The sequence below is a fragment of the Dendropsophus ebraccatus genome, chromosome 6 (genome assembly GCF_027789765.1).
Source record: "Dendropsophus ebraccatus isolate aDenEbr1 chromosome 6, aDenEbr1.pat, whole genome shotgun sequence".
In the NCBI taxonomy this organism is placed as follows: domain Eukaryota; kingdom Metazoa; phylum Chordata; class Amphibia; order Anura; family Hylidae; genus Dendropsophus; species Dendropsophus ebraccatus.
This window is the reverse complement of record NC_091459.1, coordinates 47,181,362-47,196,796: the sequence shown is the minus strand read 5'-3', so window position 1 is coordinate 47,196,796 and position 15,435 is coordinate 47,181,362. Positions and strand designations below refer to the sequence as shown.

At 42.7% G+C, this 15,435-nt stretch overlaps 1 protein-coding gene across 1 annotated transcript in view; it reads right to left on the bottom strand.

The window, feature by feature from the left end:
- Nucleotides 1-12,849, bottom strand: part of CEP85L (centrosomal protein 85 like) — a 106,276-nt gene extending 93,427 nt beyond the window's left edge. The window contains exon 1 of the mRNA XM_069974913.1: nucleotides 12,709-12,849. Within this exon, the coding sequence (XP_069831014.1) occupies nucleotides 12,709-12,721 (13 nt within the window). The 5' untranslated portion in view covers nucleotides 12,722-12,849. The remainder of the gene's footprint in view (nucleotides 1-12,708) is intronic.
- Nucleotides 12,850-15,435: the final 2,586 nt, after the last annotated feature.

Genomic DNA, 15,435 nt, shown 5'->3' with positions numbered 1-15,435 from the left:
CCTCCTCGACATTTACAGCCCCAAAGTAGTTTCTTTCAGTGTTCTGCAGAAAAGCAATCTGCAAGTCACACTACCCCTCCCCACGTCTAGTTTCCATAAGACTGTGGACAATACAACATTACACAAATACAAACTGGGGTATAATACATGTATAAGTAACATGTCACACATAAAAAAATATATATAAATCAGTGGTGCTATCAAATAAAATTATAAGCTAGAAGGATGGGTACAAAGACATGACAACTATATACACATGAAGAATAATTCGGAGCAAGTTGGGTGGGATTTATCAAGACTGTCGTACTCATACCCTTAGCCCCCCCTTATGCACCCTGCTGAATTTACAGGCTGTAGATCCAGGCGACCTGCACCTGCTGCACAATAGGCACAGAAATCTACATCTGCTTCAGAGCTGGTGGGGATTTCTGCCATGATTTACACCTGTTTCCAAGTGTAAATCATGATAAATCAGGCAAGGGGGCCGTACATTGGGGGAAATATGCAGCTTTCTAATAGTAATTCTTATTTATATAGTGCCGACAGATTTCGAAGCAACTTACAATTGTGGGGGTACATACATAGACAAAAATCAGACATTACAGAGATAGACTTGTAATTATCAAACCATATATGAGGAGTGAGGGTGTGGTACTCGACCGGTGACGTGCTAAGGTGTTACTGGTAATGCCACTTCTGTGGTGGTTGGTCGGTTCTGTTGTACAACTCAGCCAGTGATGGTAGTGTCGTGACACCAGTGCTAGTCCAGCACACAGGTATGGTGGTAGTAACTGCTTTGTATTGTGGCTGGCTCTACTCCCAAAATGGTCTATGACCTGCCGGGCTGTAGTGGGTCCCTTGGGCGGATGGTAGTCCCGAGTGGCATTTGACCCACCCAGAATATCGGTACCGCCGACCACAGAAAGGTGAAAATTAACCCGGAGGTGTACGGCCAGTGTATACAGGTGCTGGTGCGTAGGAAAAGATGAATGAGTCCCAGTGATAGAAAAACTAGAACAGCTTTACTGTACAGTCTCTACTCTATAGTTTAAAACACTTTTGCAGAAGTAGATAAATCTTTGTACAGACTTTTGTGCTTGAACTCAGTTGTGCTGAGGAGATGTTTGATAATGTAGAGTAAAGTGGAGGTAGTTGCAACAGTTCTTGAAAGTTTAGAGTAAAGTAGAGTAGCGTAGAGGAGAGGAGTTTGTCAAGGGAGTCCTAAGACAATGTAGTACTGTGCTCTGCCGGAACTTGAAGAGATACTTGAGAGTGAGAAATACTTGTGAGTGAGAAGTTTACTTGTACCCGTGTTTAGACTATGGTCTGACCACCTTCTGCCCTACAGTGTCAAGATACCCGTCCTAAAAGGGTGATACAAGCCCCAGCCTTGGTTACCTGGGTGAAGCTAAGTGTCCAAGATTTTCCGGTTTCACCTGCTCTGCGAGATAGAATATGTAGACCTTCTGGTAGCTTTGTTCTATCCAGGCTAGTTCCGCCTGTACCTTGTAGACTGGTTCATGGCGTTGGCCAGGATGATCCCCGACTTTTCTCCCTCTGTAGTGTTTAGCACTGCATAGTTGACATAATAGATAGACTAGAAGATCTGAGTGTCTCTGGTTGCTTCTGCATACATGTGTCTTAACCAACTGGTCTGCCCCGGACAAGGGTCCTGGCAGAGCCAGGCCCTGGCTTGGCCACAGCAGGGATGTCTGCTCGGTATGTCCTTCTCCCACGAGAATCCAAGTAGAACTAACGCTACACTACCTCCCACCCAGTGACTACTTCCTACAGGGATATGTCATCTACCCTGTGAGTGGTGGAAAGGAATGTGTGCAAAGAAAAAGAAGAATGATAGGCTAGAAAGAAAGAGCATCCACCATAGGTTAATAAAAGTAACCCTTTGGTAGCTTCAGCTGTGCAATATATAAGATCATACATATAAAACACTGACATCTTGTAGTGAAACTATAGAATACCTTCATCACCACTTAGATAAAAAGCTTTTGAGACAGATGTACATGACACCCATTGTGGGACACCACAGGGGCCCTGCTCACAAAAGCTTATAGGCTATGAGGAGAGGATGGAGATGAAAGGCAGCTATCTTTATAAACAGGACAGTGCAGATAGAGGTGGGTTAACAAGTCATGAACCAATGCCTGTATGCTATAAGTCTAAGTGCTTGATGAGGGGGGGGGGGGGGGGGGGGGCTTTGACCAGATTGTTGCACAAACCGCCCTTTTCTCTGGCATATTTTAGGGTGCATGTTAATAAATGCCCCCTATGTTTCTATAAAATGTGACTTCACAATCTTTTCATATCAATTTGAGAATATATTCACATTACTGCTCACTAGAGATTAGTGAACCTAAAGCACACTTTTTCTGGCCAGCCGAAGAAGTTGGATGCAGCCTTAAGGCTGGGTAGAAAACATGGATAAAGCCATAGGCCATATACTAAGTGCCGTATGCTCTGGTTCAGACAGACCTAAGGGTCCTTTTACATGGGCCAATTATTGGCTAGTAGCATCGCTAGAAACTCTCTACTGCTGATAATTAAATGGTGTAAAAGGGGCAGCGATCAGCTGAAGACTGGGTAAATGCCGTATAGATTGCTACCTGTGATCTGGAAACTGACAGCACCGATATATATATATACTGTATATATATATATATATATATATATATATATATATATATATATACATATATCGTTCATGCAGCCCATCTGCTAGATTTCTCATGCCGTGTAAAAGCACAGGAAACCAGTCGCCGCTCATTTGCATCCCCAACAGCTGAGACATCTCTGTCTGTATAAGGATCCTTAGTGTTCTCGAAGTTTGCAGGATGCACTTTACATGCTCTAATTTTTAGAGATTTCTTCATAAAGCATTCCCATTCTCCATTCTTGTTCCTATTCACACCATTACCCCTATTGTACAGTACATGGTCATCAGTGATCCAATCAGAAGAATGGACAGGTCACTACAAAAATTAGAAAAACCATGTTCTGCTTGGGGCATTTCATCAGGGTACCCAGTGACATACAGGATGCTTAAAGGGATTATCTGTAGAGCAGATACCTCACTTATACCTACCCCTGACCCCCTGAGATGAGAAGGGGATGTGTGCATGTCCTGAGCATCACATGGGGTGAAACCACGCCCGTGTGCAACGTTCATTAGTTGCCCTAATCCGAAAACAAGAAGCCACTATTAGGACCCAGGAAAGGCAACTGCTATTGGTGGTGCTACATCAGAATTTCCTTAGCAAAACTTCCAGTGCAATGTGAACATAGCCTAAGCAATATAAGTTTTATATGATATCTCGGGAATGCAGAGAAGTTTTCTAGTATTTTCTTAGTTATTTTCTATTTTTGTTACTAAGTATCAACTTTGGTCACATTCTGACCAAACTAATATCTATTTATAAGATCCTGTCCCACCAGACTGTAATCATAACCATAGCATGTTTTATATCCTAAACATAACAGGACTATATTATCTTTGGCTTCTTACCTAACTGAATTCCAAAACATTTTAGTGCTGCAATATTGTTGGCTGTCGCTTACCGTTCCATTATGTTCTTTACAGAAAGGAATGCAGCGTACAACGCAAAGTTCTTAGAAAGAATCAAAGTATTCAAACAAATGACCATAATTGGTTTCAGAAACTTTAGTTGTTACTTCTGAGAATTAGAAACGGTCTAAATGCAAACATAGGTAAGGTAACGTTGGCCATACATATTGGATAAATGTTGGCGGTACCTGATGACTAGTATGTCAGAGAAGTAAAGGATCAGGTAGCTGGAATATAGCTGCTTAAAGCGACTCCGTACCCACAATCTGCCCCCCCCCCCCAAACCGCTTGTACCTTCAGATAGCTGCTTTTAATCCAAGATCCGTCCTGGAGTCCGTTCGGCAGGGGATGGAGTAATTGTCCTAAAAACCAACTTTTAAACTTGCAGATCGTGCCAAACTGGCATGGCCTAGAGTGGTCTGTGCATTAGGCTGGCTGTCAGGGATGAGGGAAAACGAACCATTTTCTGAAACTAGTTGGAGGTTTTTTGGTCTACTACGGCCTCCTTACTTTGTCTTTGTGACGTCACTAAGATCTACGGGCGGAAGTTTTTGTGGTGCACGTTGCCGGCCGGAGCGTGCCCACACTCCATCCACTATACTGCCTGTTCCTGGACTCAAGTTCTGAAGGATTATTACCTGTGCCACTGCATCCAATATCCCGGACTGTTTACACTGGATTTGTATCCTATTTTCTCTTGCCGCGGACCGTTTGTGCTGGACCTGCTCTCTTATTGTTTGCTCCAATTACCCAAGTAGGATCAGTTTCATGGTATCTTATGCTGGAGATGGCGAGCTGAGACCTGTAGTGCCTTCATTAGACGGATTGGCAAGGCTGCAGAGTTAGCCAGTGTTGTTTTTAGCCCAGGAGCGGATTTCATATGTGACACTTGTACTCCTTTTGGACAGCATTCTGATATATACATTTATAGTGAGTAGCATCGGTGGATGCAAGTGGACCACCTTGGTGGAATCCACTAGCTTGCTTGTTTTTTCAATTTATTATATGGCCTTACTGGTGGCATACACACATCTGACAACAGGGTCTCAATGCGTTTCACCCTCAACTTGGGTGAAAACATAAGGAGACTGGCAGTCATCAAAAAAGATCACAATAGATAAGGGCCATATCACCCAGTACAGCTAGGAAACCAGCCTTCACAGTGTCCAGCATCTGCATCCAACTATGGGGGTCCCTGCTCACATCACATAACAAAAAATGATAGACGCTGGCTCCAACTCAGTATGCAAGGGTCATGTCAACAGTAATGAGAAAAAGCAATTAGTACTGTGCACATTATACAATTACAATAACACAGTCTATCCGGCTGTCCTCACCGATATATACAGTAAATACATAACATAAATACAGAAAAGAACAAAATTGCCAGGGCTCATATGCTGAGCGCATATCCATTACCTAACATCAGATTTTTAATAGAAGTAAATTCAAAATCTATGTAACTTTCTGACACCAGTTGATTTGAAAGAAAAAAATTAAAGTACCCCTTTAATCCGGTCCTTTTCATACACCTTATGTATTCTCTATTTCTGCATGTTTATTCTCTAGTGACTGCATGTATATCAACTTTTTGCTGGATGCATTTGGACATGCTTTTAAAATATTCTGACAATACAAAGTTGGTACATATCCACTTATTTCTGAGTAAAATGGTTTATTAAAACTAAACAATGAAGGCATACAATAATGCTGACCACAGCTGTATAGTATAAACAGCATATAAAGAGCATGTCAGTGGTATAGTAACTGTTACTGTTAATAACTATTTTGAAAAACATCTTTGAAAATGATGTGTCCAAAAATATTTCATAAAGTTGTGAAAGTTTGGTAGTATGGCATGTGGGTAACTTGTAGTCCTATGAAATCTAACCTCTACTAGACAGGAGTGTTTTGAGATGTTGCTAAGCAAAGGCACAAAACTGCTTTAAATGGAGAAAAAAAAGCTGAAAACATTAAAATGGGTCAGTTTTTGTACTCAGAAGTTGCAAGGAATCCAAGAAGCTTTGTAACAAAAAACTTGCTTAAGGCATCAATTTACTGGCCTAGAATAAACATCAGGAAGCCATTCAGAATGATGCTCGGACTTCAAAAGCACTCCGCTTCTAAAAAGTCATGTACATTCGATGTAATGGTAACCTTAGACTTTGTTACAAATGGCAATAGGTTTAACATGAACAAAAGTTCTTTAAAAAAAAGTTTTTGTTTTTTGATAACTGTCACTTGTTTAATCACATATACTATCCCTTTCATCACCTATTCAAATATAGACACACTCACCTGTTCTGGTCCCACATAGCTCCCAGTATGATATCATCAGGCCCCCTGGTTGTCCCACTATTTCCGATACCCACTTAGCCAAGCCCACCTCGATCAGTGATTGGCTGAGTGGGCTGCCAATCCAATGCACAACTGGAGCTGCAATGGACTGAGAAACGTGTGTGTGTGTATATATATATATATTTATTTTATTTAATTTTTTTACGCCTCCACATCCAAACATTTTTTGGTGCCCAGATAAGTAATCCCTTTAAGGCGCTTCTAGGAAGAGTCCAGCATATTCATCTGGTCACACTCCCCTTGCCCACCCACTGACAATTGACTGATTTTTTTTTTTTCCCACTGGAGTACCCCTTTAATACACAGTGCATGAATTTTAGGTTGTCTGCTGATTACAGTTATTATAGTCTATTATACCTCTGCATAAATATTGTGGTTTTGGACAGTAAAACTTATTATAAAGCTTATAGTGAATGTCTGCTGATCATGGAAGAGTACTGCTACAACTGGCACAGGGATGAGAACGCTGTAACATAGTATTCTGGATGTGCCACACTATGCAGAATGCCACTGTCCTGATTACTATGCTTCTTCCATTCCGTTCACTCCCACACCATAGTGCAAACTGCTACCTAGCAACATGCATATTCCCATTACACCAGTCTGGATGCCTCCATATCCCAGGGAACCTGCTCTACTTGTGAGATTCGCATCATCACTCACTGCTAGATCTGCATAGCCAGGTGCTAATTCTAGCCGCTAGTTTTCTCAGTATTTAGTATCACTATGTGAATTAAAAGGAGCAGGCGGGATGTGGTTTAGGTTATTACTGAAATCCTACTACATCACGTATTTCTTAGTGATGACGGCCATGCTTGATTCTTCTTACTTATAAGTGAGTTCATCCAATACCTTGTGCAGAAGGAAGACAATAGGGGAGATTAGTTATCACTGTGTGACCAATGCAGGAGTGTATCCCCCTGGGCAGGATCATCCGCAGGGCCTTACTGATGAAGCTGCAGTGGTGGGAAGTGCATTACGCTCTGATTTACCATCAGCTATGGCAGACAAACCTTACCGGCCACATACAGTATCAAGCAGAGGGAGGAAGGCCCTGCCATTATGGACGCCTTGGGATGCATTTAATTGTTCTCACTTTGCACTTATTATGGTTAAAGAAAAATAAAACATTGTCCATGGGTTATTGTTTTTATATATATATATATATATATATATATATATATATATATATTGCTTACTTCCAATTTTACATGTGTGCAATGTGCTATTTAGGGATGAGCAAATTAACAGCAGAAACAAAGCAAAGCAATGCATTAGGATCAGCCAACAGCTCGTCAGGCTGCTTTAAAGTCCATGCTGCTTTATGCCGCTCCTCTACGGGTGCCCGGAAAAGCTGGATCCTAGATCCTTACAAATCGCTTTGCTTTGTTTCGGCAGTAAATTCGCTCATCCCTTGTCCTATTATCAGTGTAGTGAAGTGCACCAGAGAAGCCAATCTGAGTAGTCTCTCTTTAGCTATTATCACTCGTCTCCTGAGCCCACCTCCAAGCTGATTCCCATATATACTGGTAAACCCACATTTTTAGATAACATTCAGTGGTAACTCGGTTTAAGACTGTTGCGGCCGCAACCTCCCCCTTCCCCATGCAGCCGCCGGGGTCCATGTGCAGGGACCCGGCGTTGCTACTAGTTCGGCCCCGGGGGGGCGCTTAACCTCACCCCGCTCCTGTCTCGCTGTGCCGGCCGGCCCCTTTAACTCTGAGACAGCCGACGCGCGCGCCCTAGGAGGCGGGGACGCGCGCGTCGGCTGTCTCAGAGTTAAAGGGGCAGTCCGCCCCTAATTGGTTGCTGCCCACACACTCTCCTATAAATTCCAGCCCTGCCCCACCTCAGGTGTTGGAGCCTCTACATGCTTCCCATAGCGTTTGGCCCAGCTCCCTGTTGTTCCTGACCTCAGTCCTTGTTCCTTGTTCCTGTCCGCTGTCCTGGTCCCTAGTCCCTGTCCGCTGCCTTCCTATTGTTCCAGAGTACTGTCTGCCACCTGCGATTACGCCTACAGACCTCTGCCTACACTATCTCCTGCCTACTGCTCCTACCACGCCTCACCTGCCGTCACTGGCAACCAAGCCAGGGGTAGCGACCTGGGGGTCGCCTGCCGCAGCAAGTCCATCCCGCCTTGCGGTGGGCTCTGGTGAAAACCAGCGGCCCCTTAGACTCCGCTCCCTGGTGAGGTTAGTGCCATCACTAGTGACGGTTCAGTGGATCCACGACTCCAGACGTTACAAATAGTAACTTGGATTAAGAGCATTTTGGTTCAAGAGCTCACAGTTTTTCAAGATTGTAACTTTGTTTAAGAGCATTGCTTTGGTGTAAGAGCTCCCTGTACTGGGTGGGAGGGGGAGTGGGGGAGGGGCATGGTCTGCATAGTGGGGTCTACAGCACTGTATTCTGACCCAGGAAGTCTCCCTCACCTTCCAAATCATAGCAGATCGGCTGGGGCTTGCATCAGGGGACAGGACGGTCAAGGTAATCTCTTCATAGCTGTAACACCTCTCTCCTCGGACAGAGAGTGCAGCATGTATGTGCCCACATATACCCTGCTCATTCCTCCATGCTCCCTGCAGTCTCTATCAGTCATGGCATTTTCCATCCTCTTCATTCCTGCTATAATGTGCCTGCACTTACACTCAGCTATACAAACTGCTGCTATAATGTGCCTGCACTTACTTACTCACTCACCACTGTACTTCTATTATTCACTTCCATAAGCCAGTAGATGTAAAAAGGAGCTATTACTACACAAAAATGTTAAGAAATATTGAGGGGGGGGGGGGGGGGCTCCTGGCCATGGCTACATGGATGCTATTTTCATTTGGACTAAGTCGATGACCAGCGAATGTTCAATAAAATGGTCAACGAGAGTTGTAGGGGTGTTTTTATTTGAATACATTTTTTTCTAGGTGTGTTGTGTTTCCTTTCATTACTTTGCAGGCTTAGTAGTGGAAGCTGTCTAATAGACAGAATCCATTACTAAGTCTGGACTTTGTGTTAGCCTGTATAAAATGGCTAACACTAACCCCCCATTATTACCCCAGTACCCAATGCCACCAGGGGTACTGGAAAGAGCCGTGTGCCAGTAGTCCCGGAGTGTCAAAAATTGGCGCTCCTGGACTGGGCAGCAGCAGGCTGGTATTATTAGGCTGGGGAGGGCCAAAATAAATAGCCCTTCCCACCCTGGTGTTACTAGGCTGCTGCTGTTTGGTTTTTAACCCGGCTGGTTATGGAAAGGGGGGGGGGGATCCTATGTTTTTTTTTTTTTTTTAAATAAATAATTAAAAGAAAACGCATCGGCCCTCACTGTTCATGACAGGCTGCAGCGATCTTGCTGCAGCGTGTCATTAACCCCTTAAACGCCGCAGAGTTTAAGTGTGACAGAGGGAGTCCCCTGTCACTTAATGATCAGGACCCCCGCAGTGTGGCTGCGGGGGTCTCGATCGTTGTAACGGACCGCCGGAGGTCTCTCACCTGCCTCTGCGCGGTCCGATCGGCAATCTGCTCACTGAGCCTGCACAGGCAGTCTCAATAAGCAGATCGCCTATGGCATAGCAGTAATCAGTGCGTATGATCTAATAAAGGAATGTAAAATGTGTAAAGAAAAAAAAAAAGTAAAAATCACTAACACACTACCCCAAAGCCCCTTCCCCAATAAAAGTTTAAATCACCCCTCTTTTCCATTATATAAATAAAACATATAAAAATAAATAAATAAACATATAATATACCGCAGCGTGCGTAATTGTCTGATCTATTAAAATATAACATGCGTTATCGCGAACGGCGTAAACGAAAAGAGGGGAAAAGCGCCAGGATTAACAATTTTTTTGTTACATCATATATATAAAATAGTTAATAAAAAGTGATCAAACGTCCTATCTTCACAAATATGGTATTAATAAAAACTAGAGATCATGACGCAAAAAATTACACCACATACAGCTCCGGTGGTGAAAAAATAAAAACGTTATAAGCGTCACAATAGGCCCATTTTCTTAATAATTAATTGCAAAAAAAAAAGGATTTCATAAAAAAAAAATATCTAACATTAGAGAATCTGTGTAAACCTGCATATGGTTGTGTTTGGACTGACCTATAGAGTAATAGTATCATGTCGCTGTTACCATATAGTGCATTACGTAGACACAGGAACCCCCCAAACGTTACCATATTGCATTCTTTTTTACGATTTCACCAATTTATATCTTCATAAATAATGATTTTGGGATTCCATCATACATGTTATGGTAGAATGAAAGACGCCATTACAAAGTACAACTATTCCTGTAAAAAACAAGCACTTACATGGCCCTGTAGATAGAAAACTGAAAGTGCTAGAACTCTTAGAAGGGCATGAGGAAAAAACGAAAACACAAAAATGTAAATTTGCGCAGTCCACTGGGTCATTTTAGGCTTGGTCCTCAAAGGGTTAAACGATTCTGCAGGGACTGAAAACGTTGATTTCTTCCAAAACAAGCGCCACACCTTTCTTTAGGTTGTGTGTAGTATTGCAGCTCAGTTCCATTGAACTGAATGGAGCCAAATTGTAATACCAGACACAACTTAAAGAAATGTGAGTGCGACAATGATAAAAGTGAAGCACCACCTCAACAATCCATAGTCCTGCCCTGCCTGCACTGCCACTGAGACATGACTGTTTATAAAGTCCAATATTCCAATAACATGCAAGCAAAGAACTTTCATACATATGAACTGATAAGTATAAGAATAGTGGCCATATAGCAATAGAATGACACCAGTTACCCCGTAGAGTGATAGTTGTTTATATGTAGTGTTGGACATGGATGTTTCATACATAAGGGGATGGAACACTTCTGTGATCTCCGTGTCCCGCCAGTGGACATATAGGAAATGTTTTCAGTTTCTTAGACTTAGGGGGTATTCACATCTTCCACAACTATGGTCCGTGCGCAGACAATGTGACAGACCAGAATTCGGAACGCTCTGCCTCAAACTCCGAAGTAGTTTGAGGGTAGCTTCACACGTACCGGATCCGCAGCGGATTTCACGCTGCGAGCTTTCAGCGAAATCCGCTGCAGATCCTGTACTGTGAAGCTGAATGGGTCCCATACACGCAGCGGAACCACTGCGTGTATGGGACCCGGCCCCTTTTTTCGCTAATCGTTCAGTGTAATTGCACATTGTTCATTGTTTTGCTGGGATCAGATAGAGTAAACGATCAACTAACGACCATTGTTCTGTGTAATATGGCGAACGATTTCAGATTAACGATAAACAATCTCATTTTCGATCGTTTATCGTTAGTCGTTAATCGCTAAAAATCGATCTGTGTAATAGGACCCTTACACCAATGGATTCCAGTATGTGGTACCTTAAACATACGGCTAACATAGACACTGACTGCAGTCGGCACTCTTTTCTACTGATTCCTTATTCTAAACCTAGTCAATCCCGATACCAGTGCAATATGCCCCAAAAAATCCCTTCCAACCTAAATGTAACTGTATTACCAACAGGGCCGGCTATAAGGACATATGTAAAGAAACAGTGCTCCTGGCCGCCACACGATATATATAGAGGTTACAGCATGCATGTTATTTGAGCCTTGCTTACAAAGAGATCCCTCTAATTTTATCAGTGTTTTCCAGTGAAATCAATGCACAACGGCCGAGAAAAATTGACATGTCAATTATTTCCAAGACCGTAGCAAACAACGGCCGTTGTTCAATACACTGTGTGAACAACATCTGTTGTTTGTATTGACTTCAATGCTACACATTTCTATATGACAAGAACATCCGCTCTTTTCATAAAAAAATATGTTGTGTAAATATAGACTTAGGGTGTGTTTACACAGAAAGATTTATCTGACACATTTTTGAAGCCAAAGCCAGGAATGGATGTGAAAAGAGGAGAAATCTTTCCTTTATGACCTGTTCTCTGTTTAGTCTGTTCCTGGCTTTGGCTTCAATAATCTGTCAGATTAATCCCTCTGTATAAACACACCATAACACACTGCATATTAAGGAAGCCTTTTAACGCTTCCACGCAGCACTTTATAATTAGGAAAAAATGGCAGTCAAAACACTACAAGCAGCCTAAAAAAACACAATCTCTGGAGTAATTATGAAAAAGCAGTATGAAATAAAACACCAAAAAGCCACATACGCTGCATTTGAAATTCCTGATTAACTTTTAGCAAACAAGCGAACATAAGGAAAACTATAAAAAAAATTGTACAATAGAATAATTGATCCATGAATTGCTTTTTGCACTTTGTAATGTAAGTAGCAACCACCACTAAAAATCCATATCTACCAATACATGTCTCACAGCCTTCATTCTGTACACTGTTCCTCTGCCCTTGGGATGTGTGTACCCTAAATTCTGAGTCCTCATAACCATTACCCAACATCATTTGTTTTATTGTGGTAAATAAAATAAAAATTTTTAAAAAAGTTATAAAATGTTGATTCCTATGTAAGGTCTCCCTCGGGCACCAACGCCTTATTTCTGTAAATGAAGAATACAATGTCAAATAGAAAACCACGCATAATGTTAAATAACATTTCCAGGGATTAATGCAGAGACTGGATCGACATATTTCCAGGGATTAATGCAGAGACTGGATCGACATATTGTGTTAGTCTCTGAACCATATGGTTATAGAAGACAGTAGCCTATGTATGTCCCCAGCCAAGACACCTGCTATACTTTATATACAGAACTTAAGTACCAATAAAATCACAGCAGACAAGTATGTAAAACCTTACTTGACTTCTTCATGTTTCACACTTTCTCAATGACTTCTTTCTTTAGTTTTTTTTTGTTTGTTTGTAGTTCAGGGTGACTTGCAGGAAAGAAGAGTGCTCATAGTAGAGGAAAGAGAAGCTAAGAGGCAATCACTATGACTGTAAATAGTAGCAGGCTCCCAACTCCCTGGTTACAGCCGAGTCTGTCAGAAAACTCCTAACTGAAGCGTCAGGAGGGGAGGCACAGGATTTACCAGCAAGCAACATCCCTCTTAGTCTATAGCACGCTGTCCAGACAACTAATGCTGTCATCACTATTGGTCTCTCAGACCGAGCTTATACTAAGTTTTAATTTACATATATATTATCCCTGTACCTGTATCTTTACACCTAGAGAAAACAAGGTTCCTACCCCAACTCAAAAGGATGTTCTTTACTGTAAAGGCACTTAAAATATGGGATCGGGGCTGGCGCAAGAGGTAGGCCCCTGTCTGGGATGTTACTCAGCCCAGGGAGTGCACTTTCTATCAATTGCTAGCACCTGGAATCCTGGATACTTACCTTGGATCCTCAATGCTAATGGGCACCACTTGCAAGTAAAAGCTGATGGAGCAGGAAACCGCTGGCTCCTTGCTTCATTGCTCGCACTGTAGGCTGCAGACTGCATTGAGCCTGAGCTTTACAGGAAGCAGCACAGGGACTCTATTATGGATAGGAGATCTCATCACAGCGCTCTGGGCCGGATGGTGAAGAAATGTCTACTGGTAAAGAAGATGCCCCCTGTGAGGCACTGGATGTAACTGTTCATTGGCCTTCCAGTGCACCATTTGGCCCGCCTGTCACCTCCTTTGGTCACGCCTACCTAAACTGAATATGCATAGGTAGACATGAATGAAGGAGGCAGCAGGCGGCCGGAGAGGGCACTGGAGGCCCAAGGAACGCCCTCAGTGCTCCTAAGTGGCTCATTTACATATTTCTTTTTGATTAAAGTTCGTGAAAATGGTGGAACCACCAAGGAAAAGAAGACTGGCCCCAGAAAGATGAGGTAGGGAGATATCAGCAGGTTTGTTTGCACGAACCTGGTGATAGTTTCCCTTGGAATATTTTAAAAGTTCAGACATCTCAACCTGTAGAAATGGCGAGTATTTTAGGTTTTGTTTTTTTTGGGAGGGAGGTTGTTGTTTGCAGTTATTTATATTAGGATTTTTTTATTGTTAGAACTTCTTTTTACTACATTATTAGTCCTCACAGGGGTTTAGAATATTCATTTGCCCATTCGCTTGTACAGTACATTGCAATGTATTGCAGTGCACTGCACTGTCATTTTGCTTATCACCTTTTCAACCTAGACTTTGAACCCTGCAACTGTGTTTTAGGTGGGTGTTTGGTCCAGCATGCAGAATCTAACATCTAGATATTGTGGTCAATACGGACTGCGGCATCTAGGGGCTTTAACTGCCAAGATTGCAGTTATCGCTGATCTCATAGACTGATGGTAGGTGTCAGTTGCAGTTAGCACTTGGTGCCCGCCGTTTATCTAGGGATTTGTGTTCCTAAGCCTGCTCCATACTGCCTGGCCTTAGGTTTGATGTGTATGTATATCAAATGTCAGGAAGGGGTTAAGAACAGTCTGTTCACTTGGTGGCTTATATAGCCAATGATTTTGGCCACATGGGCTGACTGCAGTGTGGGAATATGGTCTAAAAAAACACTGACAGGTGAAGTGAATAACTTTATCTTGTGACAATGACACCTGTCAAGGAGTTGGATATTATAGATGAATGAACCTCGAGCATGTCCAGGTTCGCCCAAACCCAAACTCTCAGCAATTGATTACTGATGGCTGTAGAAGTCAGATGCAGCCCTAAGGCTGCCTGGAAAACATGGATACAACCATAGGCCATAGGCTGTATCCATTTTTTCCAGGACTCCCTAGGAAACTTCTTCATCCGCCACTAATCAAATGCTATGAATTTGGGGTTGGATGAACCCAAACATGCTTGAGGTTCGTTCAGCTATAATATCCAAGGCCTTGATGGGTGTCATTGTCACAAGATAATCAATGTTATTCACTTCACCTGTCAGTGATTTTTAAAGAATGTATTTACACATTGCAATCACCCCATGTGGCCAAGATCACGTCCCCATACAGTGACCAATAGCTGCGCAATGTTGCCAAACAGTCAATGCAACATTGCACGGCTATTGGTGATCACATGGGGCCCTGGTTTTGGCCACATGCAGTGATCAAAATGTGGGAATATAGCTTTAATGTTATGGCTTTTACAAATGCCGATTATCAGCCAGGAGCATTGCTAGAAACACTCCTTTGGCTAATAAACGGCCAGTGCAAAAAGTGACAGTGATCAGCTGAGGAGCAGGAAAACTGCAGCAAAATATTGAATATCGTCTGTATGAACAGGGGATGTGCAGCGTATAGCAGTACATTTAAATTACTGCTCAAGTCATCATGCCTTCTAAAGGCTCTGCAAACAAGGACTAATCTCGCTGATCGGCGCTCACTTTAGTTCTTGCATGGCCTCATATCGGGCCTTATAAAGAGACAACTAATTTAGTTTAGCTCTGCTGTTCGCTATGTAATTTTACATGACACACCGTTGCAGTATGGTTGCAGTAAGGCTATGTTCACACTACGTAAAACTACGGCCGGAACATAGCCTTATTGTCAATTGGATCCTGGCTGGAGCGTACACGCATCGTATATGCTCCGGCCGGGATCCCATGCGG